Source organism: Balaenoptera physalus (genome assembly GCF_965194825.1).
Source record: "Balaenoptera physalus genome assembly, chromosome: 3".
NCBI classification, from domain to species: domain Eukaryota; kingdom Metazoa; phylum Chordata; class Mammalia; order Artiodactyla; family Balaenopteridae; genus Balaenoptera; species Balaenoptera physalus.
Window position 1 is genome coordinate 58,272,417 of NC_138890.1, and position 18,974 is coordinate 58,291,390.

Below are 18,974 nucleotides of genomic sequence, written 5' to 3' on the forward strand. Positions count from 1 at the left end.
GCCCCAGTTCAACAAAATTTCCACTTTCCATCTATGTAAACTTTTATTGAAGGTTCAATATTATTTGTTTTCATGTTTGATCAAAGTGCTAACCCCTGCTCAGTACAGGTTTCCTTTGCTCTGAGTTCCCCCAGGGCAGAGACCTGTCTGCTTCATACATTCACTCCATCCATGCATCAAGAGGACACAGTAAATATGTGCTGAGGGAATGAACGACTCACAGCCACTGCTGGGCTTCTGCATCCATTTAGGATGTGAGCGCCGTGAAGCATCTGTTCATTCGACACATCTTTGTGGTACCCTGCCATGTGCCAGGCCCAGTGTTAAGCATGAACAAGAGTCCCTGTTCTCTTGAAGCTTCACTTCTAATAGAAAAGGATGGTTTAAAAATCATTAAATTGGAGTCTAGCCACCAAATACTGGACTCTAATAAGTGTGTTGGAGAAAGTCTTGAAACGACTGCAAGTTGAACTCATGCTCGCCCTGGGAGAGCTAAGAAACTGGGAAAGGGAGAGTCAGTTAGAGAATGAGATGAGGACATTTTTTAACAGCTTTATTGAGATGTAATTTACATACCATACAATTCACCCATTTAAAGTGTACAATTCAATGCATTTTACTATATTGACAGAGTTGTGTAAATACTGCCACTATCTAATTTCAGGGCATTTTCATTGTGCTAAAACCCGCACACCCATTAAGCCATCACTCCCCAGTCCCTCCTCTCTCAGCCCCTGGCAACCACAAATCTACTTTCTGTTTCTATAGATTTGCCGATTCTGGACATTTCATATAAATGAATTGTATAATATACAGTGTTTGTGACCAGCTTCTTTCACTAGCATATTGTTTTCAAGGTTCATCTATGTTGTAGCATTTTATCAGTACTTCACTCCTTTTTATAGCCAAATAGTACACTCCACTGTATGGATATACCACATTTTATTTATCCATTCATTCACGATTTGATGGACATCTGGGTTATTTCCACTTTTTGGCTATTATAAACAATGCTACTCTGAACATTAGTACATATGTTTTTGTATGAACATATGTTTTCATTTATCTTGGTTATATCCTTAGGAGTGGGATTGTTGGGTCATATGGTAACCCTATGGATAACCATTTGAGGAACTGTCAAACTGTTTTCCAAAGTGGCTCACCAATTTTACATTCCCACCAGCAACGTACAGGGGCTCCAATTTCCCCACATCCTTGTCAACACTTGCTATTATCCATCTTTTGATTACAGCCATCCTAGCAGATGTGAATGGTATCTCACTGTGGTTTTGATCCGCATGTCCCTGAAGGCTAATGATGTTGAGCGTCTTTGCACGTGGAGATGAGAATATCTGTATTATGTTTGCGAGGCAGCCACTGATTTGATTCCCAGCACAGTGCGTGCACGTCACAGGTGCTCAATAACGTTGCTGAATGAACATAACTAAGAACGGAGCAAAGAAAAGTGCCTTGAAGGACACCGGCTCCATGAGCTACGGCAGGCCTGGAAGAGGACTTGGATGAGGGAGAATATTTTGCAAAAGTGAAGCAATGTATTTTGATCCCCCTCACCCCATCCTGCTGCCTTTAATCCATGTTCCATTTGGAACCTCCCTTCCCGGAGGCTAGGTCAGGAGCCCTGTCACCTGGAGCCAGGGAAGGAAATGGGAACGCCACATAAAGAGGGCAGTTGGCTCAACTGCCAAGATTTGTAGAGAGAAGATTCGAGAAATTGCTTGAGCTCCCTTTTAACACAGCAAGGGCTGGGCCTGGCAGACAGACCATGGAGCTTCTACCACCGAGTAAGGGGATGCCCACCTGCCACAAGGGGTCAGCCTTGAAGATATGACTGTGTGTGTGTGTAGGGGGTGGAGGTGGCTGTGTCTCTGGCAACATCGCAGTGAGCTGGGGGGTAACCCTGGCCCTGCAACATGGGGAGGCCTAGAGAACTGAGAGGGTGGACAGGCCTGAGCCCATGGCAAGTGGGCGTAGTCTGTACTCCAGATGTCCTGCTGTTCCTGTGTGATACAGATGCTGAGATGAGGGCCAGAGGCCATTGTGTGGTGACCTGTAGCAGGACCAGGGGCAGACCTCCTGGGCTGGGAGGCAGAGACCCAGAGGGGCCCATTGGCCGGCAAGAGCTAGTCAGCCAGGGAGCTGCCCTGGGCCCTGACCAAGCCGAGAGAGACCAGGGCCTCAACTTGAGCCGTGAAGGCTGCGGGTGGGCAGTAACAGAGCAGGAAGAGGGCTCCACACCTAGACCTTGGGCCCCAGAGGGCCCTGAGTGAGGGTCTCGACTCTTCCAGTGAGAGGCTGAGCGACCTCTGCTCCCCTTACAGCTAGACGATGTTTCCGAGAGGAGCAGGGAGGGTGGCCAAAGATAGGGGACACTCTAGGGGCTAAGGCATCACCCAGCAGGACCTTTTAGATCCTTGTACTGGATAAGACTGATGCCGCTCTTCAGCTACCTAACAGGTGAGGTCTTGGGAGGAAGCCCAGGCCACAGACAAATGAAGAGCAGCTCCAGTCACGTTGTGTGACAAAACTGGTGACAAAACTGGTGAGCTGATTCGCTCGGCAGTGAGCCAGGCCCGTATGGACAGTGGGCGCAGGACGTGGTTGGAATCCAACCTAAGTCTGCTTGTGGCTGTGTCTGCGGCCACTTCCAGGGGTCCCTTCTGGAGTCAAGGACCGTCTGGGCAACTCTCCACCAGAACCAGAAACACAGCTCCAAGTGCATGTCCTTTGACATGTTTGCCTAGGATTCTTTGAGAAGCTTTTGGAGGCATGTGGATGGGCCAGGCGGAGAAAACACCACTCCTCTAACTGTGGCTCCTCCCATTTTCTGAGCCCTTCCTTTGTTTCAGGTGTTGTGCTAACACCTACACATGTCACTGAATGCTCTCAGCAACACTGTGAAAGTAGGGACTAGTATTAGTTATGTTTTATAGGTAAAGGAACTGGGGGCTTGGTGAGGTTTCCCAGGATCTACTGCGGGTAAGTGTGTGGACCAGTATTTGAACGCAGTGGTCTGGCTGCAGAGGCCGGGAACTGGAGCACTGGGTATATGGCCTCTCATTTTTCTATCTAAAAATTCCCCTTAGAATTGAAGCAAGAGCTGTTTATTAAAGAAAACATTTTAATGTTATTGTTTCATATTTGTAAAAAAAAAATACTTGCCCATTTCACAACAATAAGGATGGTTAAATAGAAAAATGACAAGTAACCAAACTGAGTGAGAATTCTTTTCAGTGACTCTTCCCCCAGCACAAGGCAACTCCAGCAAACTCAAGGCCTCAGCTTTGTTGGTTATGTAACTATACCCAAAAGACACTACACCCAGCTCATCTCAAGGCATGTGTGTTTCCACCCATCTGTCCATCCACCCATCCATCCACCTACCTACCCATCCATCCCTCCATCCACCCACCCACCCATCCATGCATCCACCCACCCATCCATTGATCCATCCACTTTTTCATCTCCCAATTATTGAGCCTAGTATGTACAAAGCACCAGGGACCCAAATGAACAAGGAAGTTCCTTCCTTTGAGAAGTTCACAGTTGGGGCAGAAGCACCCCCAGAGTACAGTGTATACAGGTACAGATGGTGGTTCAGCAGGCATGGAGTACAGAACAGATAAAAAAAAAAAAAAAAAAGGAGTGAAGAGAGGCAGGCATGAGAAGGAGGGGCTTTGCCTGGTGAGCTACCCCCAGATCTCTGCACCTTCTCTTCCTTCAGGTCTCAGCTTAAATGTTACCTCCTCAAGGAGTCTTGCCTGACTATTCTAGAGTTGGATTTACCCTTTATTCTCTGCCTTGGTTCCTTGAGACTGAATTTTTCTTTCTTTGCCCTTTGATTCATGTGTGCGGCTGTGTGTATTGTCTGTGAAGTCCCAGGTACAATGTGGTCCCATAAGGACCGGGACAAAGATTTACCTTTTTCACAAAAGTATCTCCAAGGCCTGACATGCTTGGTTTGTTGTTTGGTGCTTGGTTTGTTGCCGGAATGAATGAAGGTTGGAACCAGATCATAAAAGGCCTTGAATGCCAAGCTAAGAAGTTTGGGCTTTGGCCTGCAGGCACCGAAGAATGAGCGGAGGCTATGTGAGTGAGGATGCAGCATGATCAGATCTGTGGTTTGGGAGGACAAGGCTGGAGGTGTTGTGGGCGAGGTAAGAGGAATAAGCTACGGAGAGAAAAATTAGAAGCAATCGCCTTGGATAGGAGTCAAGATGTTGCTGGCCCGATCCAAGACACTGATGGTAGTGAAGGAAAGGAACGAACATGTAAGGAATATTTAGGTCATTAAATCATTAGGAGATGCCTGTGGGTAGCGAGGGAAAGGGGATATGACCAAGGTCTGTAGTTTGGGTTACTCTGTAACCACTGTACTGTCATTCATTAAGGCAGAGGCAGTCTGGGATTTTGGAGACACAGGTGGACGCTGAGGCAGACAAGGACACGCAGGGAGAGGAGGAGAGCACGCACATGGTTGAGAGAGGACAGCTGGGACAGACCTCTGAGGGATGCTGGACGTCAAAGGGGGGCAAACGGACAAGAAGCCAGGACAGGACGCTGAGCAAGCGCCGTTAAAGAGGAGGACCTGGAAGCCAGCGTAACTGTCGAAACCAGACAGAGGAGAATGGTCTAGAATGGGACTGAAAGCTCTACGGCCCATGGGGGCAGGAGAGTCCATAAGAGGAAGCAGTGGAGACCCTGGGTCAGGCTGCCCCTCAGCCTGAAAGTGGGTGCAATGGGGTCCGATCGTCTGATGGTTAAAGAGAGGGCAGACAGCGCTGGGTCCAGGTGAAATCTCCCAACTGGTACACGTTGAATCGATTAAGAGCAACTACAACCAAAGTGCGGCTCCAGCAAGCCACACAGCCTCAGGCCACCTCTGGCTCATGGGTCACCAGTTTGCAACCCCCGTTTTGGAGAACCTCATGGGCAAGCTTTTCCAAGGGTAGTTTTGGTGGAAGGAGGACTCCAGAGGGCTGGGGATGACTGAGAGGGGGTGGAGGTAGTGACATTTTGGGGGGAAGCTCGGCCATGGGGAAAGCTGATAATGAGGAGGGAGCAGGAGGGCCCCAGGGAGGGTGGGAAGGAGCCTTTAGGTGGAAGACATTTAGCAAGTTTGGGGCTGAAAGGAAAGGCTGAGAGCACAGCATTCTGGCTCTCTTTTCAGAGGGCTTTACAAGTATTACTGTTTTCTCTTTGTATTAGAAAAATACCTGTGATGTATTTTCACCGACTCCATCCCACTCTCCAGAGGTAATCATTTTTTCAGGTTTCTATCTATGCATCTACACATACACATATAATTTTAAAAATCAGTTATGGGATAATTCCACACATATTGTTCTAGAGCTTTCTCTTCCCCACTTATCTAGGTTCATATATTGTATATCCAGCTCTCTCTTTTTTTTTTTCCACCTGCCTGGGATTTGCTTGGCTGTATAATTTATCATTTCACTACTCATGCAACATGGTTTCCAAGCTCTTGCTACGGCGAACAGTGCGGCTGTGAACCTCATACATTGATCTCTGGGCCCTGGGGTGAGTCCCTCCCTAAGACAAACTCTTAATATTGGACTCACTGGTCACAGAGTCCGCACACAGTGTGCGGCTCCCTCAAAGGACTTGTTCAATTTGTCTGCTTCTTCCTCAGGGCCTGGGTATAAAACAATGCAGGGAAGAAGGTTTATTTCCAAGGAAGCTTCTACAATTGAAAACAAGGCTTTAATGTATCCCAATCTGATAACTACACAGCTTTCTTTTTAATCAGGATGCTGCGAGTAGGGTGGTACTTATTCATAGGTAACGCGTTCATTAACCTGATAAAGATGGGACAAATACAAATAACTTTCAGAGAAAACAACACTCTACTCTTCTTGGTTTGAACATCCATCTTCTAAGACTAGAGTCAATATCTGAAGAAGATACTGATTCCCGAGGGCCCACTGAAATACGTTAAAGGAGCCACAATGTGGGAAATTTGATCACGGATTTCAGGGAGACCAAAGGTTGAAGGCTATTAAACATTTTTTTAAACAAAATTAAACGCCTAGGATTTGGTATTTAATCTGTGAAATCATCAGTTTAATTATATTTGCAGAAGATCATTCTTTGGCACAGAGGAGAGAAAACCCTCTCTCAGTCCTACAGAGAACACAAAAACAGGCAGGACAAACAAGGTGAAGCATAACGGCCTCTTTCAAGGACCCTGATTTCCCGGCTGCGGTCGGCACACTTAGCTCAGAGCGCCCTCTTCTGGACCTGGGCTCCACTGCACCAGCCTGGGCCCAGCCCACCAAAGGCGGGACAAGTCTGATTTTCAGTCTGGAAAGCGGCTCCAATTCTAGCTTCAACACATCTTTGAGTTTCTTCTGCCTTAGCCACTGAAACCCCAAGATGTTCTTTTTCAATATTTGTGCTACATTTTCAGGTTACACAGGACTCTGCCTCCTCTTAAGAATGATTCCTTGGTGACTCTTTTTTAAAAAAAAAATACCCTCCTTAGATCTGAGCTAAGCCACTGGGATTCCCCGTACGTTTGTTAACTGTCAGGAATAAATTCATAGTTTTGGATAAGTGGGAACTAGGTCTAGAAACCCACGGAGAACGTCAAACAGTTGTATGTGTCATTACCCAATGCACTTGAGCAAAGTCTGTTTAAGACTGTGGGTTTTTGTCTCATTCCAGAAAAGTTGTCAGAACATTAGGTCAGCCTCATAATTCCTCTATTCTTTTAACAAATATTGCCAAGCACCTACTATGTGCCAGGGGTGTTCACAATGGGGGACAAGAGGAGGATAGTGTCACTTTAATCCCTCATGTGTTTTTACTGCAAAACAGCTGAAAATCTATGAGCGTCATAATGGGTTACTGGAGCCTCAATAAAGTTCTTTCCAATTACCTGTTAATCCATCATGTGCTGCAACTATTAAATTTAACTAGGTTAATCCTCTCAACTCAGAAATGGCTTCTAACTTCTTTAAAGGGGCTATTCAATCCTCCAAAGAACACGCTCATAATCTGTTATGACAGGAAGGAGGGCCCAGGATGAAAGGAAACAGCTCTTCTGAAAAACTGCCTGTTTTCCTTGGAGCCAGGGTGGCCAGAGCTGAGGCCGGGCCCCATTTGGATGTGGGAGCCCACAGTTACCTGGCACTTTCTTCATGAACCCTGCTGGGTCAGCACCAGCCTCTAACCAGCGACTTGCCCCCTGCCCCACTCATCCTCTGGGCAGAAGAGAACCCCTTTTTCTCTTTCTCCTTCAAGGAAGACCTGGGGCCCATTTGCCAGACTGAGCAGCATCAGGTCCCGGAAAGGACCAGCCCCAAAGAGGGGAATGCTCCCTTGTAACCAGACCACAATGTTTACGGAGTCAAAGACAGCAATAACAGCACTGGGGAGTGAGCCAGCAAGGTCATCCAGGAGAGATAAGGAAATGACGCAAGGCTGAGGGCTTAAGGCACCAAATCCCAACACAACTTCCAATGAGATTCCACTAGTTATTTATGCTCTGACTTTTACTAAACTTCAGATGAACCTCGGAGAGGCAGACATCCTTTTGTCCTCACTTCTCTTAGATTTGTAACCGCAATACGATGCTTCTTTAGGAAAGTCATGGATCCTTCTAGTCTGCTATCCAAATGATAAGTGAACTTGGCTTTTTAAAAAAGCTAACCTTCTCTCTAAAATCGCTCCAGATTTCCAAGGGGTGATTCTGAACGACTGTATTTTGTGGGCTCGCTCCATCCAAAGTTCTGAACTTTCAGGTGCCCTTTCCCAAGTTACACTGTTTAATTAGACCCAGTTCATTCAATTCAACTCACCAAATATTTAATGAGCCGAGCACTGTGTTAGAAAAAGACCTGAACGCTGCCCTCAGGAAATTCACAGACCAAGGGATGAGACAGATGAATAAACAAATCATTTCAGTCCAGCATGGTAGGTGCAATGATAGAATTATGTACAAGGCAGCACTTTCAAGCCTCTCATGGAGTTATGGTCTGGGGGGAGAGCCAGACATTAATCGGAAAATTGCACAAATAAAAGTAGAGTTTAAACTTTGACCAGCACCATCGAGGAGAGACAGGCGGCACCATCAGAGCTTTAATGGGACATGTGGTCAGGGAAGGTTGAGTAGGACACCCCTGAAGAAGTCGCAGTTGAGATGTGAAAGATGGTTCAGGGTAAATTCGCTGTAGAGTGGAGGGAACGGTGGTCCTGCGTGGGAAAGCATGTGCAAAGGACCCGTGGCAGGAGATCACATAGTGTATCCAAGGGACCAAACCAAAGCTGGTGTGGCTAGAACACAGGGCTGGAGGGGGATGGTGGGGTGGCTGGGCCAGAGAGGTCTGCAGGGCTGCATCCCAAGCATCCCCTGGTCAGCCATGGCCTTCATTTCTGTGTGCTTATCTCCTCATCTGTGTAAAGGGGATCAGAGCAGCATATACCTCGAAGGAATGAGGGAATTCCTTTTAGCACTTAGAGGAGTGCCTGTGAGTATCAGCCGCTGTTATGATGTTGTAATTATCATCGTCATCATCTCACCAGGATAAGCCTGTGGATGAGGACCCTGCTGGCCCAGGTCAGGTATTTCTTTTTAACACTTCACACTAGCTACATGGGCACAGTTCCACAGAGGTCCCAGAGGCCACAGAAATCAGCAAAGACTCCAATAAGGGTAACCGCTGGCTTTCTGGAGACATCCTGAATGAATGACCAGCTGGACTGCTGACCACAGGGCTCAAAAACAACCACCAAGAGTTTATCCCCAACTACCCAGAAAAAAACCGAGACAGAGGAAGGAGGACAGTGCCTCCCGAGAGAAGGCTGTCTATAAATAGAAAATTACACTGAAAGAAGACAAATCGCACTTGACGTGAACCCATTTTTGACTCTGTCTGGAAATGCAGGGCAGAAGGAAGTGGAGGGGACAGGGAGTGAGCAGGTGTGCCCAGGCCGAGGCTGCCTGCCCGCGGACCGGCATGTACTGTGACCAGGGTGATGACGAGGGACTGTGCTGGCTGCCAAGGCACCCACACCTAGGGACAGACCCCGGCACTCCCAGCCTGCTTCTGCGCTCTGACACGTGCCCGGGCTGCAGATGTTGATCCCCGGGCTGAGATGGGGAGAAGGGATGTAGGGCACAATGGGCAACATGGAAGGAGCTTCAGAGGAGTAGGGAGAGCAGGGCTGGGCCCCTGGGCACCTCTATTTCCTAAAATGGGTTGTTGTAGTGTGGAATGGGATAACCTATCTGGTAAGTGCTCAGTAAACATCCGCTAACAAATCAATTAGCACTGTCTTCAGAGCAACCTGGAGCCTCCAGTACCCACGGCTTTTCATCCCAGTTCTGTAACCCCTTGGCAGCATGGCACTAGGGAATTTCCGAACATCTCAGTGCTTTGTATGTCTCATTAGAAAAGAACTGCAGGGACTTCTCTGGTGGCGCAGTGGTTAAGAATCCACCTCCCAATGCAGGGGACACGGGTTTGAGCCCTGGTCCGGGAAGATCCCACATGCCTCAGAGCAACTAAGCCCGTGCGCCACAACTCCTAAGCCTGTGCTCTAGAGCCCGTGAGCCACAACTACCGAGCCCATGTGCTGCAACTACTGAAGCCCATGTGCCTAGAGCCCATGCTCCACAACAAGAGAAGCCACCGCAATGAGAAGCCCGCGCACCACAATGAAGAGTAGCCCCCGCTCGCCGCAACTAGAGAAAGCCCCGCGCGCTGCAGCGAAGACCCAACACAGCCAAAAATAAATAAATAAATAAATTTATATTTAAAAAAAAGAATTGCAACCTGACCATTTAAGTGGCTCTGCTTCAGAAATATTTACAATAATAAGAGGCAACATTAGCATGTTTTCACTACGTGTCAAACACTGTTAAGAACTTTCCAGGGAGGTTACAGCACCAACACTAACACCTGAAGTCAGAGTGTCTGGGTTCGAATAACAGACCAATGCTTTCCTGGCTCTGTGGCCTTGGGCAGTGACTTAACCTCCCTGGGCTTTAGTTTCTTCATCTGTAAAACGGGAGTGTTCCTGATACCTATGTCATAGGGTTCAGGAAGGACTAGACGAGGTAGCGCAGAGAGCCTGGAACTGAGCACTTAAACCTTCACGCTTATCATCATTATGAACTCCCTTGGTCTATGCTACCCATTACCCCTTATGACAGCCCAGGAAAGTGAGGCTGAAAAAGGGTTGTGTGTCCACACGACGGAGCATCATTCAGAGCTAAAAGGAAACGAGCCATCCAGCCATGAAAAGACATGGAGGAACCTTAATGCATATTACTGAGAAAGAAGCCAATGTGAAAAAAGGCTACATCCTGTATGATTCCAAATACATGACATTCTGGAAAAGGCAAAACCACGGAGGCAGTAAAAAGATCAGTGGTTGCCAAGGTTTCAGGGGGAGGAAGGCAGGGATGCACAGGTGGAGCACAGAGAATTTTTAGGAGCGTGAAATTATTCTGATACTACCATGGTGGATACACGTCATTATATATTTGTCCCAACTCACAGAGTGCACATTACCGAGAGCGACTTCTAATGCAGACTATGGGTTTGGGGCGGCTCTAATATGTCAGGGTAGGTCAATCAATTGTAACAGATGTAGCTGTCCGGTGGGGATGCTGACAGTGGAGGAGGCTTGCTTGTGTGCTGGAGGGGACACACGGGACATCTCTGCACCTTCCTCTTAATTTTGCTGTGAACCTAAAACTGCTCTAAAAAAAAAAAAAGTCTATTAATTAAAAGAAAAAAAGGTTAAGTGACACAGCTCTCGGGAGGCCGGGGGTCTCGCCCGCTTTCCTCGGCTGTGGTGGTAGATTCGCGCTCCTCTGGGCTGAAGCAGGGCACAGGAAAGAAGCGGGCTGAGGCTCAGGAGGAAGGACAGCGGGCACCTCTGTGTTATCTCTATGTGTTCCTTGGTCTACAGGGGGGATCCCCGACGCTCGCCTCTCTGGGCCAGTGGCCCTGCCCGAAAGGTTCACGGGATGGAGGCATGGATGCGGCTGCGTTACAACCTCCCCTTCTTAACACACACTCAGCTCCTGGGGGGATAATTTGGGTGTTTGCATGCTGGAATGAGCGTGTGTGTGAGCGATGTATCGATACTTACAGTTTGAAATGTTTCCCCTCTGACTCAGGCCCTCACCTCCAACAACACAAGAACTCCCCATTCTCCACTGTAACACATTTCTAGAACCTGCACCTTGTAGCCGATTATAGGTGTTGATCATATCCTTCCATGAAAATAACAGAGTGACGGAGGGCTATATATTTAATTTCTCTGTCCATAATGAGATATTAAAGCAATACCCAGCTACTATCAACCACCGTTAGAGTTTCAAATAATGAGGTTACGAGCCAAACTATAAAATATATGTATTGACTATAAAGGGGATTGAACAATCACAGTCGTAAGCATCCTTCTTGCCACCACTGTCATCATTTATTAGCCATGTAAGAAGTGTCAAGTTCTGAGCAGGTTATATGCCTTACGTCATTTGATCTTCTCCTTTTAGGTGTGTAGTATTACTACTGTCATTTTGCAGATGGAGCAGCTCAAGCTCAGAGAGGTTAGGTGACTTCCCAAGGGCACACAGCCACTAAATAAGTAGTGGACTCCACAGACTGTATTTAACTGCCATACTCACATTTCCTGGCCTCTTGAACCTTTTGCACATTTCATCTTGATAAATCCCCATGGATCCCCTCTCCCTCCTACTTTAAATGTCAAGCCCTAGCACATAGCCTGGCACAGGGGAGCTGTTGATCAATGTTACTCTCCATCCCTCCCCAGGCACACCCTTCCTCCACCATCTATCTGCCCCTGCCCTCCCCCACCCCCATCTCCTCTCAGAGGAACAAGGTGTCTACTCGGTGCTTCCCAAACTAGAGGACGCCTAAGAATCACTTGGGGAGGTTCATTATAATGTGGATCCAGTAGGTCTGATGTGGGACCCAGGAATTTGCATTTTATAACAAAAGGCCCATGTAATTCTGATTTGGGTGCCCTCTGGATCATAGTGAGAAATTTTTTAAGAAAATCAATTTTTCTTATTTGAAACACTACTTAAAAATGCATGTGGTTAAAAAAATTTAGAAAGCTTAAAAGAGTAGATGGTTATAAGTACATCTCTCCATGTGCAAGGGTGTTCATGGCAGGAATTTGGATAACGGTGGAAAACTAAAAGTAACGTAAATGGCCACCCCTGGAGAATATATGCAAATACAGTAAAGGCTACCTGTAAGATCAGAACTTATTTCTAGAATTTACTTATATGATATTTGTTGTTAAACATTACAGATAAAAGGTATCAAAATGGATAGATCTCAGATATAATGTTGCGTGAATAAACGCAAATTGTAGAACTATACAAAGTGCACCGTTGACGGGCATTAGACTCTCTCTCTCTCTCACACACGCACACACACACACACACACACACACACAATCCATAATAGTGGCTGCCTCAGAGGAGGGAGGACAAAAATATTCAGAAAAAGGGAAACGAGGAACTTCAACGTTCTAATGGTTTCTTTCTTTTTCCAGTGGGCATCAAAAATTATCTTTTATTTTTGAACTAGTAACTACAGTCTCCTGCAATTATTTCCTTCATATACAAAAAAAAAACCTAAAGTAAATTTCAGAAAATGTTAACATTTGTTAAATCTGGGTAGAGCACACACAGGTGTTTTTAAAATTATTTTTGTTCGTTTGTTTTTCTTAAATAAAAAAGAAAGCTACCCTGCTTCCCTAGTCACCCAGTTTCCTTCCCTGAAGGCAGCTGGATGTTTATTTTGTACCCGTCTAGGTCAGTCTATGTGTTAACAAGCATACGAGTCTAATGTGATTCTCTCCTACCCCCTCCAGGACCCAGTCTCATCAATTAAATTCTCTTTTAATCTTTAATCGTTTTTTTAATCTTTTAATCTCCAATCTATTCAATCCCTTTCCCTGAATGTTTCTTCTTGACAAACATTCCCAGGTTTCTCATTTGAGAAAAGCTTCTCTCCATTCCTGCTCCTTCAAGGCACAATTCTCTTGGTGTGACCACAGTCCTTCCTGGGCGGGTGGTGTGGACTCACTGCTTCCAACCACTCACCATTGACTCAAGCCTCTCCTCCCCTCACTTGGTTCCTCCATCCATCCATCTGTGGGGAAAGAACTCATGGCCACTTCTTGGTCTCTATGTCTCTTGACTTTTCTGCAGAATCTGATGCTTTGGGTCACCCCATTCCTGACCTCACCTCCTGCCCTGACTTGCGCCATCATTCTCCACCCGTCTCTTTCTTTCCCCACTTCCTCATCTCGGCTCCCCTTCTCTCCCACCCATACTAGGGCTGTCCCCACGGTCCACCAATGCTTTCGTCTTCTCTTCTCTCCACTCATGACCTCACCACACCCCGCACTCTGACCCTCAAAAAGCATTTTAGTGAGGATGCTTACTTCCTTTTGGGTTCGCTTTCCATGACCTCAGAACCACATTTCCAACTGTCTGAGGGATACACCCACCTCACTGTCCTGCAGATAGAGCAAATTCGACCTCCCAAATTCAAAGCACTTACTCTTCAGGAATTATGTATTTCTGCTAGGTGGGTGCTTCTCAAATTTAATATGCATACAAGTCAGCTGGGGCATCTTGTTAAACTGCAGATTCTGATTCTCTAAGGCTGGGGTAAAGCCTGACAATCTGCATTTCTAACAAGTACCTGGGTGATACTGATCCAAGGACCCCATTTTGAGTAGCAAGATGCTACAGAGATTTCCATTCTCTAGGTCAGGGGTTCTTAACTCTGTCTAAAAATCAGAACCACCTGGGAACTGTACTAGGTATAACACAGTTAAAACTATGCATACAGTGAAAAAACTCAAATTAACTCCTCTTTTGCCTGGCCCCAACCCAGACAAATGAATCAGAATTTCTGGGTGTCTGGCGTAGGCATCTGCATTTGTAAATGACTACTGAGCACGTGCTTGGGACTGTGCTAAGGACTAAAGAGACAGTGGTAAATAAGACAAAGTCTTACGGAGCTTACAAGTTAGTAGAAGTGATGGTGATAAAAGAGAAAAATAAATACTGGAGAACATTTCGGATAAGTGCTATAAAGGAAAAAATGGAGTTCTGAGGTAGAGAAAAACTGAGAAGGGGCTACTTTAGTTAGGATGGTCAGGGGTGATCTGCAGAGGTGACATCCAAGCTGAGATACGAGCCATGAGAAGGTGGACAAGCAAAGGTCTAAGGCAAGAGGAGAACTTCAGGCTGAGGGAACAGTGTTTCAGACAGAGGGATCAGTAACTGCAAAGATGCTATGGCAGGTCCATGCTTGGTGAGCTCAAGGAAGACAAGAAAAGCCAGTCCTGTGAATGGAGCAGGACAAGCAAGGGAGGAGAGGAGAGGGTGAGGCTGGGAAGAGGCTGGGGCCTCATCATGAGCCTGGAGGACACGGTCTTCCCATGGATACAGCAATGGGAAGCCGATGCTAGGAGGTTTTCAGCAAGCAAGGGGATATGATCTGACTTAAGCAAGCTGCTATATGAGGGCAAGAAATGAAACAAGGAAGCAGGTAAGAAATGATGGTGGATTGGAACATAGTGGAGAAGACAGAAGAGGCTGGACTGAGGATATATTTTGGAGATAAAGCTTGCTGATGAACTGAATGGGGCTAGGTGAAGGACAGAGAAACAATGACTGCTCCTTTTTAGGGACACTTAGGAAGATTTTTAAATACCTGAGAAAAAAAAGCTGGGGGATTGGGTGGGGAGAACTAACAGCTCTGTCTAGACCATCTTAAGTTTAAGATAATTATTGGACATCCAAGTAGAGATGTTGAGCAGGAAGTGGATTATAAGATCTGGCTATAAATTACCTTTCCAGCCTTACCCCTTCCCCATGAACTCATTATATATGAGCCATACTTAATTCAAAGTGTACTGTTTCCAAGACACAGACATAGAAAACAAACCTATGATTATCAAAGGGGGAAAGGCGGTGGGGGGGGGGGGAGGGAGGGATAAATTAGGAGTTTGGGATTAACAGATACACACTACTATATAGAAAACACACAAACAGCAAGGTCCTACTGTACAGCACAGGGAACTATATACAATATCCTGTAATAACCTATAATGGAAAAGAATCTGAAAAAGAATATATATATATCTCCTTCCTAATATCTCTGTCATTCATGTGATTTATGCCTCCTGGGAACTCTCATTAAAACGTGATAGCTCATTTGTAGCATTCGTCACTTTCTCCCCCCAATTGGTGTGTATTTACCTCCCATGCTGGGCGTAAGTTCCTGGAGGGCGGGGCTTGCATCCTACTCTTTTACCCTATCTGCCGTGACATCCAGAAATGTGCCCAGCACATAAAAGACTATTCATTAACCGTGTTGAATAAATGAATGATTAGGACACGTCCTGGGATGATAGCCTGTGGTTAATCTAGTCATCGGAGATCAAAGGTGGGAGGTTTTCTTAACCCTGAAGGAACTGATGTTTGCTGACTCCCCAGATCATTGGTATAGAACTACCTAGGTACAATGCTAAGAGTCTTGGCACATGTACATCATTGTTTATCTCTCAATAGTAATGCATGTAACCTGCTTAGGCCAAGAGTGTACTCCTTAAAAATATCTGAATCTAATTTATGAACTCGCTGAAGAAGCCTATTATTAGAAAAGCTGGTGGTACGGTCTTTCCTAAGAAAAATACTGCATTTGTAATCATCACCACTGCTGCTCCACGCCCAGCTGTGATAAGACTGGACTTTGGTCCACTCTGCTTTCTGTGAGTACAGGTTCATCATGCTGGGGCACTGGAAACGGGTGTTGAGCCCTGACCATTTTATGACCTTAGGCCCAATCTGTCCATGAGGTGTCACTAAAGTCAGATTGATTTATTCCAGTGCCTTTTGCTTCACCGTGTGCCAGGTCATGGATTCTGAAGTGGGGAAGAGACCATAACAGGTCAGACACTGGATCTTGGCACACAAGCTGACAGACACTGAGAAAGTGAGAGAAAGACGAGCTAGAAATGGAGAGGAGTGACCACGGAGGGAGGCTGGGCAGTGGCCTCGGCTCAGAAGGGTGTGAGAGGTAAAGGAGGACTCCTGGAGGAGCAAGGGTATGGAGGTCGAGTGAGATGAAAAGAGAATAAGAACATAAAGGATGGGGAAGTAACGGAGCGGCTGGAGGAAGATGGTAAAAGAACAACATTCTCAACGCCAGCAGCCATCACCTACAGAGTGTTGGTTACAAGCCAGGCACTGTGATAAGGGTTTTATACAGACTGTCTGACTTATTTTTCTCACGACCTTGTAGTAGGTACTACCATTTAACCCATTTTACAGATGAGGGATGTAAAAATCAGAGAGGTTAAGAAATTCACTTGGGGTCACAGAGCTAGCAACTAGAAGAGCTAGGATTCAGGCCCAGCTCTGTTGGGCGTCAAAGCCTCAATTCATAACCACTGCTCTCTATCACCTTCTGATATTGATTCAGGGGCATTTCCTCTCGCCAGGCCTGGTGTAGGCTAAGAAACGCAATGTCTTCCAACATCCCAAAGAGTGAGGTGCTGGGTGATGAGCTAATTTGGAGGTGTACTTCAAAAGCCCTGCCATGACTGAGCTGTCTGTCGGGTCCGTGAGCCCTCGGAGCAGAGATCTCTCATCCATCATCAGGGAATACTCACTCCATTGTGTCAGGCCCCACCTCAATGTTTTTTTTATTGTCTGCTCTTCACCATGAGTAACGCCACTTTCCATTTTAAGCTGGGAGCTTCAGGAGATGACCGCGTTATAAGCCAGGGTTGAAAGCTAAGCGCTGCCTGGGGGATTACTCACCCACTGTAGGATGCAGCCAACATCTCACCCTCCCACTCAGGATGCTGCTGGAATATCCTCTTCCTTGCCAAACCCTAAAGGAAATCTGGTTTCTCCTGGAATCAGGCTAGGAATGGTGCCAGGTTATCAGAAAGTTGGCAAGTTAACTGGTTCTCCAAGTGGAACTACTGTGGTTGTTCTGGTCCCCTCCTGGGTGGTTGTTTGTTTATTCATTTGGCATTTGTGGAGGGCCTACTATGTGCCAGGCACTGTGTTCCATGATAGAGCTACTGCAGTGATCTACATGGCTTTAGTTCTTGTCTTCAGGGAGCTAAGTCTAGGGAAGAATAAGCAGGTGATTCCAATAAAATGTCATAACCAGGAGAACGTAATAAATAATATGACATGGGAAGCTCAGAGAGTTTGGGGAACTAACAGCTGAAGAATTTATGTCAACATAGGACAAGCAAGAGCTGGCTAAGTTCCTTAATTGTTAGCAACCAAAAATGACTTTGACTGATAATAAACAGAAAGAGAATTTGGAGAAGCTGGGGTTGCCCACAGAATTACTGGGAAGGTGTGGTAGGCCTGAATCACACTGCAAGAAGGGTCCAGCCAGACCAAGACCTGTGTGTGTGTCTGGGGGTGGGTATCCCTCAAATACAGGACGGGGCTTTAGATGCTGGGCAGTCAAAAAGGATGACAAATGTCCAGGACAACAGGTAGAACTGGGGAAGATGGGGAGCAGTGGCTGTCTCAGAATGACCTAAGATACTGAGTCAGAAAAACCAAAAGGAACAGCTTAAAGAAGCACTGACTTAACTGAGGTGAGCAGGCACTGGGGCCACAGCCAAGCTCTCAGGCACTTCCTTAATGAGTGAAGTTTGCTGCTCAACCAAAGACTTCGAGGCTCTGTGGGGAAAAAAGCCTATTGCCAGCAGGTAAGTAGGAACTATGTTTTGAGCTTTCCTCTTTTTTTTTTTTTTTTTTCTTTTTTGGTGTTCCTGGGGCCATTCTGGAAGGTCACAGTTCTGAGTACATGCTTGAGATTACAGAGCCCAGCTAAATCAGAAAAATATTCTCTGCAAAATAGTTAGAAAAGATGGTTTGGACCAGCCAATGGGATAATGATAATAACCGGCCTTTACTGCTTGTGCTATCATGCACTTACATGCATTATTTCATCTAATCCTCATTATAAGCCTATTAGTTTGCAAACCAACAGACGGAGGCACAAAGATTATAAATGGCTTGGCCGAGGTCCCACTGTTAGCAAACTGTGGAGCTGGGATGCAAATGTAGATTTACTTTACTAAACTGAGAGTCTGTTGACAGAAGACACAAAGAAGTGAGCATCAGATGAAGAAAAGTGGTCATAGAAGAAAACATTTTTCGTTTCTATGCTAAGAGATTGGAAGCCTCATTCCTTAGCTATTACCTCTCTCATGGGTACCATTTTGAATCTTAAGGTCAGTTATTGCTCCCTACTGAGAAATTTTCAAATTTTATACTTTAGTGAGGTACTTTTACCAGTAACTCAGGGTGTTAACCTCTAGATTGCAGCAAGAGGTATATACAGTATCTTTAATGAATTTTTAAAATAAAAATGTCTCTATACAAATAATACATGCTACTTGTAAAAAAATTGGGGAACTATGGAAAAGAAAACAAAAATCACCTGTAACCTTGCCACCTAATAATGGCTATGGTCACACTTTGGGGTCTCTGTGTGTGTATGTATGTATGTATGTATGTATGTATGTATGTGTGTGTGTGTGTGTGTAATCTGTAGCCTCTCTCTCCAATGCATATATATAGGTATTGTGTTTTAAAATCATAGTTCTTAATATCTTAAATAATTGTTATTGCCTCGATTTCACCTTTTTCCTCAAGGGAGAATTGTATTGGAGTATTCAAACTGGCAAATCTACTAAACGAGTATCAGTAGACAGAGTAGAACATGATATGGAATGCAAGGTCCCTTGTTCAAATGAGTGGGCAGAAGACACGGGCGCCTCCCGGGGTACGCTGGATCTAGTGTGTGTGCCTGGTCCTTTCAGGAGGATTTGGTTTTTCATTATTTATTAATATTTCTAGTTGGTAAGCATTACCTGAAAAA

The 18,974-nt window shown here is 45.8% G+C and overlaps 2 protein-coding genes across 6 annotated transcripts in view; one reads left to right on the top strand and one right to left on the bottom strand.

Annotated features, from left to right (window-relative positions):
• The window catches only part of LOC309657189 (uncharacterized protein), a 357,540-nt gene that overhangs the window by 103,348 nt on the left and 235,218 nt on the right, over window positions 1-18,974 (bottom strand). The window lies entirely within an intron of this gene.
• FGF1 (fibroblast growth factor 1) overlaps window positions 1-18,974 on the top strand; it is a 102,602-nt gene that overhangs the window by 39,437 nt on the left and 44,191 nt on the right. Inside the window, exon 1 of one of the 5 annotated variants that reach the window (XM_082454323.1) lies at window positions 15,049-17,796. The exons of 2 other annotated variants lie outside the window; for them this stretch is intronic. In XM_082454323.1, coding sequence (XP_082310449.1) covers window positions 17,729-17,796 — 68 coding nt within the window. In that variant the 5' untranslated portion in view covers window positions 15,049-17,728. Of the gene's footprint in view, window positions 1-15,048; window positions 17,797-18,974 lie in introns of those variants that run through there. 2 more of the 5 variants (XM_082454320.1, XM_082454319.1) reach the window with 2 other exon arrangements.